Source organism: Parasteatoda tepidariorum, chromosome 9, assembly GCF_043381705.1.
Source record: "Parasteatoda tepidariorum isolate YZ-2023 chromosome 9, CAS_Ptep_4.0, whole genome shotgun sequence".
NCBI classification, from domain to species: domain Eukaryota; kingdom Metazoa; phylum Arthropoda; class Arachnida; order Araneae; family Theridiidae; genus Parasteatoda; species Parasteatoda tepidariorum.
In genome coordinates, this window is record NC_092212.1 from 46,934,793 (window position 1) to 46,949,265 (window position 14,473).

The window sequence follows — 14,473 nt, forward strand, 5'->3', positions numbered from 1 at the left end:
AAAAAGCAGATGGCAAGAATGTGGCATAGTGCGTGGCACATTCGTCCCCCACAAAAGCAATCGAGGAATGCCCCCCCCCCCAAAAAAAAAGAGCTCAGGAATCCCTGTCTCTTTTAAAGATCAGTGAAAGTACAAATCCCATTCAGCCTATCTCTGCAGAATTATGATATTAATATGCAAGCAATTTTGTTCTTTGACGATTTAATTAATTTACCAAAAAAGAAAAAAAGAGAGAGGGAATGTAGTTATACGAAAAAATAAGTTTACCCTGAACTCAATTATTTTTGATAATGTGGCTAATAAAGTTTAAAAAAATATTTAGTTTAATTTTTCTAAATAAAATCTGTTAAAAATGCCTTACTGATTTATTAACTGGAATGGATTCTTAAAAGGTGGTGGAAAGCTTCCGGCATTGAGGAAAATAATCCTCACTAATTCTTTATTTTACAATTCATTCTTTATTTTATTGTATGATGGATGGTGTTTCAATTTCAAAGAGTTCACAAACATTTTAAACTAATCAACTCCATATCCTTTTATAAAGCCCATTGCTTATCTTAAGAAAAGATTGCGTTCAAGGGCTACCCTGTCCAGTACAGATTATTTTGGTCCCACATGCCCTATGATCTTGATTATGTCCCAATAAAAGAAATGCTTTCTTAGTGCGGATTTCATTGTAAATACACATCATTTCACAATTTATCTTACCATTTTCACTTATTAAAATTTTGATATTTTTTATATGTTTTTGCCGTGCTGATTTCATACTATGTATTTGAATAATTACTTTTTGACGTGCTAGATGCCATTATGCATCCATGTGGTTTTGTTGATCTTTTATCTTGCATCTATTGCTGCAGATTTCGACTTGAATTTTAAAACACATGATTTTTTTTATGCTTTGTCATTTAAAAGCTTCTATCATTAGTCGTTAAAATGTTATTTAATTTGACCCGCTCAATTTGCACCAATTATATTAAATCCATGTGGTTTTGTCACCACATAAATCTGCTCGCTCTAAATGAAATGAATAAAATAGCCCAATAGTATAAATGAACAATGAGCTTACATCACTCTTTTCTTGAAAATGCTATCCATGCTTTGTTTTACTCTAAATTTGTTTTTGCAAAGCTTTTCACTAATTGTTATTTCATTAGTTTAGATTGTTTTTCATAAATAAAATTTACTGTGTTTATAAACAATAATACTTATTTAATATAGTTTTATTTTTATAGTAGGGTAAAAATTATCTCTAGTTTTTAATTGCTATATTTTTAATAGCTGCTAAATTACATACGATAATTTATGAAGAGAAGAATACCACTGGTCTTGTAAATTATTAATTTTTTTTTTATTAATGTGTAAAAAGCAAGATCTTTTTGGTAAACAATTAAGTAAACAAAGTAATTTTTATTATTTTTTCTAAAATTAGTTTTTTGGCATGATAACCTGTTTTTGACATGTCAAGTGTCAAATTCATGTTAAAATTTTAGAAAATCTTTAGTAAAGGCTAAGGATAGGAAAAATCATAAATGGAAGAAAGAGCATAAAATTTAATAATAATAATTTAATAAATGTTTAAAATTATAGTTAATACTTTAATAAATTAAATAAGTAGAAAAATGAATGCTTCGAAATCAATGCAAATTTTAAAATAAGAATAAGTTTTAAAATTCCTTATAAACAGTATGAATTATGAAAAATCATTAATTATACTGATAAGGTAACACAGAAATATATTTTGTTATTAAGTATTGTGCATTTACAATTTGTTAAGCTCTATATATTTAAATATTTTAATTTTCTATAATAATTAACATATTAAGGCAATATAATTTCTATTAAAAAAAAACCAATTTTATTTTGTTTCTTAAATGTATGAAAATAAGTACAGTTGGATCCTATAACTGATTACAAAACCCCTACAATATAAATTTAAGAGGGAAAAAATGTCTGATGTTTTTAGCAATAGATCTAAATTAAATAAGAAAATAATTTTGTTATTTTATTTTCTTTATTTGTTAACTGTGTATGAAAATTGAAATTGAAATAATTTTTTTGCTGCAATATGGAATTAATGGATTCCTGGTTAATTTTGATTAGTCAGTTCATTGTCCTACATTTTAAAGAGAATTCAGGGTGCTAAGCTTTTTTAAAAAGTGCTTAAAGGTGCTTATTTTTGATTTATGTTTTTTATTCGGGATTTGTAAAAAGTGCTTAATTTTCTATCTTAAAGAGATATTTTTCCTTTCCCGTGTCGCTTGTCGTTCTAAATTACAAAAAAAAAAAAAATTCTTACTTTTTCACAAATTTCACTGCAATATTTATCAGAAACTAGTTATTTTATTATGTAAAGTTTTTGAAAATGTTTTTGAGTTTTATTGATTTTATGTTTATAAATTAAGAACTTTAAACAATAGAAATTTTTTTTTTATCTTTGCACTTATGAGCTGCACCTAATTATGAATTTTTTTTTTTTTGGAAAGTGATTAAAAATATTTTTTGAGTCCTTAAAAAGTACTTAAAAGGTGCTTATTTTTTATTGAAAAATCTGGCTACACACCCTGGAATTTCTAAAGAGCCTGGTTAATTTATGTTTTCTGAGTTGTGAACTAAATACCTCAGAAGACATTTTATTCAAAATAAATAATAAAATATGATAATACAAGAAATAGATTTAAAATAGTTTTAATTACCTAATCTATTGGTTTCTAGTCTTCGTTTCCAAAATGATGCTGTAGGGATTTTATACTAAAACACATTTAAAACATTAATTTAATGAAATTGTTGGTTTTATATAGCAAAACAGATTTAAACTTATTTTTTTATTAGACAATTATAATATTTATTAAAAGAAAATTTTTGTTTCAGCGGAAGGATAGCCATATTAAAATAATACCAGCTTTTAAGCCGATCCCTGCCGACAATGCTACTCCTGAACCTAGTCCTGAAAAACTGTCTCCTGGTTATTTAAAAGAGAAAGGTCGTGCCAAGAGTGAAAGAAGGGCAAAACAGGCAGCATATGCTAGTAATTCAGTTGTGAGCAATAGTGACTTGTCTAACTCTGTGAACATTGATCAGGACTTGAGTGATAGCAGTGCAAGCACTATCAGCAATACTAGTTTAAACAATGGAACTGTGCTTGTTGCACCAGAGTGTAGCAAATCTGAGTCTAAGTTCAAAAAGGGTGACATTATTCATTCCAATAGTAATAGTTGCAATAGTAAAATGAATAATATTAATTTAAAAGACTCAACCTCTACACCATCTCAAAGTCCTGCTTACGGGAGCCCTAAACCAGGAAAGAAAAAATCCAAGGATTCGAGTATATCTGGTTTGAGCAAGAAAAGTCCACCGAATCATAAAGATTGTATTGTTGAGGTGACTGATATTAGTTCTACGCCTTCTTTTACTAGCATGTATGAAACATTCATTGCTAAAGAAGCAGAAAATAATCAGTCAACTTCTGAGAAAAAAAGGAGTGCAGATTGTTCAGATGAGCCAGAGAAAAAGAAATCAAAACATTCCAGGTAAATTATATAACTTTAGACATATTCTTTATTTATAACACATGTAACACATTTCCTTAATAACTTCTACAAAAAAATGCAAGTCTATTGCATATATAGTTTGTCTATGAAAAGATCTCTCCTCAACCGCAAAGTCAAGACCATTTGTTGCTTTGGAAACAAGAAATAGCATATTTCAAAGAGGGAGGCTTCTCTTGCCTCTCCAAGCCAAAACCTTTTTTAAATATTGACTTAACATTCCTACTTGAAATAGTTGAACCTTGTAACCCTAGTCANCTTCTACTCCGAAACGGACAAATGAAAATGAAACAAATGTGGGTAGAAACGATCAACACGAAATAAATACGTATTTGAGCAACCTAATGAGAATAGCTGATGAAAAAGTAGATGTAGAACATTTTCCATATGATGATGCAGCAAAAATATTCAATGTTTTAAAAATTAGAAGATGTTAAAAATGCATTATAATTAAAGAAATGATTTCTTTGCGTTTTTTTTTTTTTAATTTTTGAAATCTCACCCTGTTTTTGAGAAAGGGTGAGAAATTCTCACCCACTTTTTTTCTGAGATGAAAACACTGAATATTGACTTAACATTCCGACTTGAAATAGTTGAACCTTGTAACCGTAGTCACCACCACTGCTTCAGAATGGCATGGAGAATTTTTTACATAGACAGATTATAGTCTTCTAATTAAGATGTCGACGTTCTCTGTTTTCAATAGTTGTCCTCAGAAATTGACTTTAAATCCTAATATACATTCTCAAATTGTCCAAAAATATCTTGTTTTTTTATGCATTGAAATATATATATATTAAAAAAATCAGAAATGTGCATGTTTTATTGAATAAGATAATTTTGTTTTTCAGAGAATACTATCAAAAGGCGAAAAAGTATCCTATATATATCAAAACTGCTTAGTAATGATATCGACCTTGATAAAGATGGTTCTGTATCTGTATTTTTGAAGGAAAAAAAAGTTTTGTTGCACATATAAATTAAAATTTTCCATAAATATATGAATATCCTAGGATCATAAAATTATTTGAGAACGCTCCGCTGATTTATCCTCAAATCATGGTTTAGAAATCTGGTCACTGCTAAGACTTAATCCATGGTTACCTAACATGTGCGCTATTGCTCACTAGAGGGCAATAAAGAGTTTTAGAGGTGCTAGTATGTTTATTGGTTATTCATGGGTGCTAGTGATTTTTAGAGGGTTGTTCTTAAACTATAGTTGAAATAAGCATTGAGTACTTATTAAAAGTCAGATTTTTTTTTTGTTTGGTATAGAAAATTTATTTACACTTATAACTCAGTAAATAATATTAGTTATTAATTCAGTTATATAATTAAAACTATATCTTAAAAAATGTACCTACATGGTTGTTTTTTATTGTACTCAATTTGGTTTTAATGTTGAACTGCACCATAGTTTTTGGATTAATTTGAAATTTTTATACTTCTGTGATTCCCTAAATTTTGCCTAAAATACTGTTTTATTCTTTAATTTAATTAAACTTGCATTAAAAATTCTGAAATTTATTATTTGTTAGCTTTAAAATATTTAAAAATTTGCATATTTTTCTCACACTACAGAGTTCTCCCTAAGAATAAAAAGGGTGCTTCTTCACAAGGGGCACTCACTTAACACTGTAAAAATTTATCAAAATGTGTAATATTGTGTAATAACTGAATTGGATCGTGATCATTTTTTAAATTACCCTCTTATACTGTTTTATGTGTGGTGTGTATTTCAAAAAGTAATTCTCACTCATTATCAAAAAGAGAGAAAAATGTGTAGTTAATAAAGTATAATTAAAAGCACGCTAAATGTCAATCAGTGAGCACAAATTTGTTTCAAAGAAAGTAGATTAAAAAAGAAATGATTGTTCATAAATTTGAAATCTTTTTTTCTGTAATTAAAATTTGAAATTATAAGAAAATAAAGATTTAAAAATGCTTTTTTTTTAAAAAAAAGAAAAGGTAGTTGATAAATATTTTTTAAATTTAAAATCCTTTTAAAAATTCATTAATATATCCCATGTAGAAAGGAAAACTTATAAAAAATTTTACCAGTTGTGAATAATCCTGACAAAATAAATATTTGTAATAGTAATCAGAATTAAACCTATCAACACAGATAATTTTATCAGTGTGTAATTATTATTTAAACAATGAATTAATTTTTTTAGTAAATGGAACAAAAGAGGAACGGTAACAAATCAGTGAATTAGTAAATTAGATTAAGCAAGAATTTTTTTTAAACCTATGATATTTGGTAAGGCAGAGAAGAAGATTTGCAGTTTTATTACTATTGATGTTTTTTGAAATTAATGTTATAACTGTATTTCTTAATTTTCCGAAGGCAATATTCTAAATTTTAAATTTGTGTATTTTCTGAGACATATTACTGAAGTGGTTCTTACATATTTTTAATAACTTCTAACTTAATAAATTGGAAGTTGCTTAATTTTACATTAAAGAAATTTATTTTCATTTGGTAATCAGGAAGGAATTAAATGTTCACAATATTTATTTTAAAGGAGTAAGTCAAAGAAAGAACAGTCTCTGAAAAGTCTTATCGAAGCAAATATTCCTCCAGAGAAAACAAATCCCCATATTCCCATTGTGAGGATTAAGAGAAAATTTAATCATGATACTTCAACAAGCGTGCACTCAGTTGAGGAAGTGTAAGTAAATATTAATCTTTTTCTTAATTTTATCTTTACTTTTAATTGCTTTTTAGAATTTTGGTTTGAGATTGTAAAGTGATATCTGCTTTCTTTTGGGTTTGGTTAGTAGAAAAAAGATCTTTTTAAAAAAGTTTTATTATTTAATTACTAAATAGAATTTTATATTTAATATTTATTTCAAATATATTTTTATAAGTAAGCAGTTAGATTTGATAAATAAATAATGATTAAAGTTCTTGAAGTTATTATCTTTAATTAATTTGTTTAAATATTTTTTAACCTCTTAAAGCACAATTTTTTTTCGGAAAAACTGATAAAAAATTATAGGAGTTTTTTTTTTTTAACAGAAAATAAATATGTAGGTATAGTGTAAGTTATTTTTTGTAATCAGTTGTGGGAGTGACTAGGGAGCGGGGGTTGGTGTAAAATTTATAAAAAATAAAAAAAAATTTGTACTACAAAGTTTAAACAATTTGATTATAGTTTAATTTCGAATTTCAAAATATTAAAATCAAATTAAATAAACTCAAGAGATTATCTCTGAAACTTTTTAATAAATTAGAATATTCAAAACCAACGGAGTCACTCATCATCGGAAACTTTTTCAAAACAAACAGTTACTAAAAATTTATTTATGGTTAACTGTTTACTATTATGATGTTTAACCCAATAAAAATGGATATATTACCTTTCCCACACCAAACAATTACTTATAACAAAAAATTCCTAACAAACTTATATTTCTATTCATGAAAATTCACCATGTGGTTTACACAAGAAAAATGCTACATGGTGGTGTCATCTATGGTAAATACATTTAATTATAATCTAGCCTATTCATTTTTACTAGAACGGATCTCATTAGGAATAAACAACATTCAAAATAAACTAACACAAGATACAAGATTGCTCATGTGAAACTTTGCCAGTAACTTTTGCCCATGTCAGACATGGGCAAGTGCGTTAAGGGGTTAAAAGTCTGTCAATTCCTAAGCTGACAATCTAAATTATTTAGTTTAGGTTGAAATTATTTAAAAGTTATTTTAAAAAATAACTAAGGAATTTTTTTAAAAGAAAATTTCATTCTCTAAAACTAGAAAAATAAAAAAATCATTATCATTTAAAAAAAAAAAAAGAAGAAAGAAATACTGTTGAAAGTGAGCAATTATTTGTGTTATCTATTGAAATGTTTTGGAAAGAAATAAAGTTTTACTTTACTGACTTGTGCTTTGATACTAGTATATCAACAAAGTAATAATGAAAATTATTTCTAGTTCTATTGATGAACCTAAAAGTTATGAAGCAATAATTGCTAAAACTGAGCCGGAGCCTGAACCTGAAGTGCGAGAAAGAACTCCTAGCCCTAAGCCAACTTGTTCAAAACAGCTTCCTGATGATCAAATTGAAGGGGAAGGTCTTCCATTTATTGATGCACCTATAAATAATATTGATATAAAAAGTAAGTAGCACTAAATGTTAAAATATTTGAATTCTTTAAAAGTTTAAATTGTAAATCAGTGAACTGTAAGCTTTAGGTCTTTCTTGTTTCTTGTCCGCAATCTTCTATTAACTTGCAACGGAGTATATCCGTTGTGTACAGGCCCCCAATGTATATGATCAAGACTAAGAAGCAACAATGCGAGGAAAACAACATCGCTGTCACAAATAGAAAGTCAACTGTTCTCTGTGGTCCATCCATCAAACTAGGCATAATCATATCCAGGTTGATGTTATTTTCAAGATAGTATGTTCAAAACATGTCCGAAGGTCACCAATATGGCACAAGTCTTATCGTTAACGTCAATCTTCATGTATTAAGAGGTTCCACGAGTTAGAATCGAGTTGGCGCGTCTTATATACAAGTGAATTGAAATTGTATTGTTGTAGTGGTAATTACACTAGACTCTCTAAAGTTCATTTTATTAACTTAACACCAAGAGATTCATTGTTATTTGTTACCCATCTGTAAGGCTTTTTTTTTTTTTTTTAAATAGGACTTGCCTGAAGGGCTGCATAAAATCAAGTGTTTTCTGTGGGATTACTGTGTTATATCATTGATGAACAAATATTTTTGAATAAAATTATTTTTATGTAGCATTAAAACATTTTTTTACTGTAACACAACAGCACTATCTCAAAATAAATGAATTGAGAGTTTGAGAAACTGGGAAAAAGAAAAGCTCTGAATCAATGAAAGGAAGAGAAATTTTCTCAGTGATCAGTTAGGAAGCAGCAAAATCTTTAAAATTGTGATCTTGATACAAAATTCCAATCACTCAACTTGCCAAAATGCCTAATCATCATACACAATTGCATCAGAAATAAGTGAATCACTTTTAATGGAAGGAGTTTCATTTACTGGTTTCATTATGGACTGTTTCTTCTGTAATCAGTTGTCTCTTTATTTTCATGGTATTTAATATATCAGTGTTAAAGATTCATACATATAGATATTAAAGTTGTTGCTATAGATATTTAGTGTATTATTAGTTCAGTAATTTTACATAAATTGTTTTTATAGATAAAGCTGTTATGCTAGAGAAAAATTTCTTTTTAATAAATTTATACTGGTTATCTCTAAAATTCCGTAAAACACTGGAACTTTCTTTACACAGTGTGTGACTCTATTCTACAGTCTGCTTGTACAGTGGAAAAGGTTTTTTTTTTAAAAAATTAAACAATTTTTTAATATCTGGAATTAGGCCATGCTTTTAACCAAATTTCCTTCACGAAATTTCTTTGCAATCTCGCCATTGGTAATCAAATATATTTATAACTGGCAAGTTTGTTTTATCTTTTGAAATTTGTTGTTCTATATATGCCGTTTTTTGCTTCAGAGGATGTTAAACAATTTTCTTATTGTATGCATGCTGCTAAATTCCTCGCCATTGGCGATCAAGTACTTCAAACTGGCAAGTTAGTTGCATCTTTTGAAATTTTTAGTTCCAGATTAATGTCTATGTGCTTAAATTATTACCTCTGTGCACCCGAGGAAGTATTTTGAAATCTGCAAGAAAGTGCGTTTTCCCTCTATTTAGAACAAAAGATGCTGAATCACACCCAAAATCATTGCTTCAGAGAGCTTTGATACCTTGAGACAACCATATTTTTGATTTAATAGCATTATTATTTCATTAAAAATGTTTAAGTTTATACATTCGTTTATGATTTTGTTCGCCGAAAATATTTATATATTGCATATGACATTATAAATTGCAAATCTTAAGTATTGAAATTTCATGCTCTGGTATAAGTATTTTATTATGATGTATTTTCAATTTTTGATTTTTTTTTCAAACTGTAGTGGAGCATCCTTACCAAGAGAATCTTGATGTTCCTTCAGAAACTTTTACAATGCCAATGCCAGATACTCTAAATCTGATGGACAGAATGACTAAGCAAATGCAAAATTCAGATTTTTCTGAAGAAAGGTAAACATGTGATTTAATTTTTTACAAACATTTTATTAACACAATGGCTGTTAATTGGCATGCTGTTATAGCTTTGTGTGACTTTAATTTTAATCATATGTTTTTGTTTATTTAAAGTTTAAAACCTCCTTCTACACTAGAGGAGCTGTTAGAAAAACAGTGGGTTCAAACTTCCAATTTTCTTCTTGGACAGGCTCAACATTTTGACAGTAAGTCTAACTAATCTTTTAATAACGTGTGATGTATCTAAAACTTTAAACTCGTTGAAATTCAATGAATATGATAGAACCTCGATTGATCGTTTCTCACGGGACCATTTGAGCGATAGATATGAGAAAACGATTAATGTAGGTCAACATAAAATATCAAATAATGACTTGAAAATGCCTGAGAAATAATAAAGCCATAATGGTTTTAATTAATAATTTTACAAATACAAAAACTTTTAAATAAAGAAAATTATGTACTAGCTGCAAAAATGACTCAAAACAAAGGTGAATTAACAAATTTTTTAATTTTAATTTATAGAAATTTTGATTTTATCACTTTTATTCTCTGCCTAAACAATAAATATTTGACATTAGTAACAGGTAAGTGTTAATTTTCTGTAAGTTCGAGTGAATATAGAATGTTCCTTATGGTTTCAAATCCTTCGAGGCTTTCCGCAAATGGGACTGGTTGTGTTTCCTTTTCACCATTTTCATCAGGATCATTTCATACCTTAGCTTCAGCTGGAACGATGGACAGAGATTAAGTTGTATTTGTATTACAGTAATAATTGACTTTTTTTAAGAAAAAAATTTTTTTTTAGCCATAACAATCATATTTTTATATCTTACAGTTGCGTCCATGATATCATGCCTTTATGAAATAAAAAATGAAAATATGAAGATGGAAAAGCAAATATCTGACTTAGTTAATCGCCGAGATTCATTGCTTGCAATAAATGCGCGTCTGAAAGTGCTTCCTGGTACAGAGAATGCTGCAAGTTGTAGTAATTTGCCATACTCTGCACTTAATGTAATGCATGCCAAACCAGTCTCTCCAAGTAATGTTCATCATGCAACAGCTGGCTATTCTGGTTACATGTCCTATGATAATGGGATGGTCCATAGTACACAGGTATTTACTTGTTTTGACTAAATTATTAGAATTTTGTTTTTTGTCAATTTGAGTTCGTTAAAATGGTAAATCTTTGAACAACAGCCGAAGTATGATTAGTGTAAATGGGACTTATGTTAAAAGGCATTCATATTTGGAGTTAGTAACAAGTTGTTTGTTAAATAAATAAAAATGAAAAGATCTTACGCAGAATTAAAAAAGAGGAATCTAGGAATTTAAGTTATTGAAGAATTATCTCGAGCTATTATTTTATCAGGGCTGATTGTGCTCCAGAAAAAATCTGGATTTTTCGCTAACAGTGATCCGGAAGTTTCCGGAGATCGAAGGTCCAGACATTTCAAAAAATCATTAATCACAGAAGTTTTGGGAAATCAAATTTTTAAAGGTGGAACTTAAAAACACAATTTATTTTATTTGTTTGTAAGGGAGAGCCAGAGAGATATTTTATAAGCTTATATTCATGATTAATATTCATTTTTTATCAGTAAACAGTTGTTATAATCATAAACTCAAGAAAGAAAGACAAATTCGTAAATTTTAATCACTTCTCCAGATCATCATAGGTATGTGTAAATAGTATAGGTATGTGTAGTATTTTAAATATATTTTAAGTAAACTAAGAAATATTGAGAAAAAGGGGGGGAAAACCTTGTTTAAATTTTTTTCAATTTAAACTTTTTTTTTTTACTCGAGAAATTTTCCAGAATTTTGATTTGGGCTCACAATCACCCCTGTTTTATAATCAACAGGGATCAAAAGGGCAACGAACATCATAATAGATTTATTTATCAGAAATAATACAAGATATTTCTCTAATATCAACTGTCAACTAAGCTAAAAAAGAAGTTTTAATGGTCGTCACTATGTTTCATGCAGGTTGCTTAAAGATTTTATGGTCCTTAATTTAAACTAAACAAAGAAAATCATATTTTAAATATTTTATTAATTAAAACTTGAATGTTCAAATTTTATTAAAACTTGATTTTGCGGAAAATTAATGTTAGTGTTTACAGAAAAGCTTTTGAAATATGTGTAATAATATTCTGGAAAATGTAAGTTTTAACACCTAGTTACATTTAAACATTGATTGCACAAATATCTGATACTATAGGAGAAATAATAATTTATTGTTGTCATTCAGCTGTTTAGAAAATACTTTATTTTTTTTTTTTTTTTTTTTTTTTTTTTTAATTTTAAGTAGTATACCTGTAATCAGTGATAATCATTTGGAGAAAGGTGTGACATAAGTAAAAATATTAATATTTTATTTATGGACTTGAATTTGTTTGTTTATTTTAGGATTATGGTTGCCATAAAAGTCCTATTCCTGGCCATAGTCCTGTGGCAACTGTTGGATCTAGTAGTTTACCTCTTACACCAAGTCCAATACCTTGTAGTCCCATTCCAAAATCAGATGTTTATCCTCATGTAAGTGTTAATAAAAATATTGAAGATAATTGTTTGAATTAGTGTCTTTTCTAAAGAATGGTTTATTTATGTTTCTGTTCTTTGTAAACATAACATTTAAAAAAAAANAAAGGCATGAAACTAAGATTTTTACCTTACCATCATTTTGGAAATAATCATTAGTGTATTACTTCATCGTTTTTTCTTCTTATTAAGCTTATTTTCAAATATATATATTTTTTTTAGTTGGGTTTAACAATAAAAAAAACGGCTTTTTGTAGCGATTCAGAAAACCGGAAAAATCAGTTATCCGGAATAGCGATGGTCCCGATCGTTCCGGATAATCGGTTCCCTACTGTAGTAGACTTAAATTAAAACATTTTGAAAATTGAAAATAATTATAAACTTTTTTTTTTTCTTCAAAAAAAGTCACCAATTTGGCAAGCATGAACTATTTCCTATAACATACTTATGTTATAGGAAATAGTTCATGTTCTTATGAAGGAAAAAAAATCAATATTAAACCAATCAATATTCTCGACGAATCTCGAAATCAATATTCTCGACGAATATACATGGGACGCGAAAGAAGAATAAACCCGACCTTACTCAAATAGAAACACACAAGCAATAAATATTATGATATAACTTTTCCTGCATACCCCTTTCCCCTCCTCCGAAATTGGTAATACCTTCATTGCAAACACTTTCCAAGGTCATTTTACTGCATTCACAAGTCGGGGGTGTTGTTCTATTTATAGCAGCGCAATGCAAAGCATTGTACTTCGGGAAAGCGTATATACGCCTGCGGCAGTTAACGCATCGTCTGCCCGAGACATATGTATACACCCACTGCAGTTAGGGGTTAATTAATCTAAAAAGGTTAATTTTATTTTAAAAATTATATGCGCTAACGAAATACTAAACCAACAAATTAGTTATGCATTTGTATGTATTAGCAAATTGTATTTTTAAAACATGCTAACTTAAAATTTTTTTTTAAAAATAGCTGTCTGCTTACAATCATGATTCTAGTCCCCTCAGCCATGTTCCCATAGTGACCAGTGCTACATCACAACCTGGTCATTTATATGGTCCATCTGCTACAATCTCTAATCCATTGCTCATGCCTGATGCTAGTTCATATAATTCTTTAGCCTGCCATAATGGTACTGCTGATGACATCAGTTTGTCATTGATGCAGCAGGTTAGTAACATCTGCTAATTTTTTTCTTCATATTTTAGAATTACATTATTTGCTTAATGAGTGCTCAAAGAAAAAAAGAACATGTGCTAATGACTAAATTTTATTGCAGCTTATTTTTTCTTGGTTTTTTACTATTTTTGTTACTTTTTCTAAACTTTTTTTTTTGTTAGAATGATGATGAACCTTCAACTGCAGTTTACCAAACTATATCACCGCCCTTCAGCAATCCTGAAATTACAAACTCTCCTCATGCCTCAGATCATCCAGTTTGTAACAACATTGTATTTCATCAGAATTTTGAAAACGCTCTTCAGAATGCCAACAACAGCATGGAAGAAGACAGATGACTACGGTTATGTTACTAATGATGTGGACGCATTGTACAGGCTGTTTTACGATTAGTATTTAGACATCTAAAAATCAATATTGAATATTTGTAGATCACTCCTTTTGGGTTTGCTTTTCTTTATTATCTTTTAATTTTAAATAGTTATGTAATAATAGCAATTAATAGCTTCTATTTTTTGCCATTCATGTTTTATTTGCAAAGATATCTACTACAGGGTGTGTAGTGTTTTTAAAAAGTGCTTTAAGGTACTTATTTTTGATTTACCTAATTTAAAAGCCCTTAAAGGTACTTTTTTTTTTATTCGTTGTTTGTAAAAAGTGCTTAGTTTTCCATCTTTTGAAAAAAGATTTTCTTTCTTTGTCATATCGTTTGTCATTCTAAATTACAAAAAATTCATGATTTTTCACAATTTTCTCTGCAATACTTATCAGAAACTAGTTATTTTATCATGATTACGTAAATGTTTTGAAAATGTTCTTGAATTTTGTTGATTTTATGTTTATAAATTAAGAACTTTAAACAATAGAAAATTATAATAAGTTTTATTACTACACAGATCTGTATTATGAATTTTTTTGGAAAATAATTAAAAATATTTTTTGAGTGTTTAAAAAGTACTTAAAAGGTGCTTATTTTTGTTGAAAAATCTGGCTACACACCTTGTACTACGGGTTTTATGAAATTTAATTTCCGCTCTAAAAATACAGAAAGTTTTATGAATCATACAAATC

General features: G+C 28.2%; 1 protein-coding gene across 3 annotated transcripts in view; it reads left to right on the forward strand.

The window, feature by feature from the left end:
* The window catches only part of LOC107438219 (protein AF-10), a 40,682-nt gene that overhangs the window by 23,933 nt on the left and 2,276 nt on the right, over positions 1–14,473 (forward strand). For 2 of the 3 annotated variants that reach the window (XM_071184845.1, XM_043042499.2), the window contains exons 7-15: positions 2,872–3,530; positions 6,077–6,223; positions 7,501–7,685; positions 9,531–9,657; positions 9,775–9,866; positions 10,499–10,779; positions 12,079–12,207; positions 13,196–13,393; positions 13,564–14,356. In XM_071184845.1, coding sequence (XP_071040946.1) covers positions 2,872–3,530; positions 6,077–6,223; positions 7,501–7,685; positions 9,531–9,657; positions 9,775–9,866; positions 10,499–10,779; positions 12,079–12,207; positions 13,196–13,393; positions 13,564–13,740 — 1,995 coding nt within the window. In that variant the 3' untranslated portion in view covers positions 13,741–14,356. Of the gene's footprint in view, positions 1–2,871; positions 3,531–6,076; positions 6,224–7,500; positions 7,686–9,530; positions 9,658–9,774; positions 9,867–10,498; positions 10,780–12,078; positions 12,208–13,195; positions 13,394–13,563; positions 14,357–14,473 lie in introns of those variants that run through there. The other variant, XM_043042501.2, reaches the window with a different exon arrangement.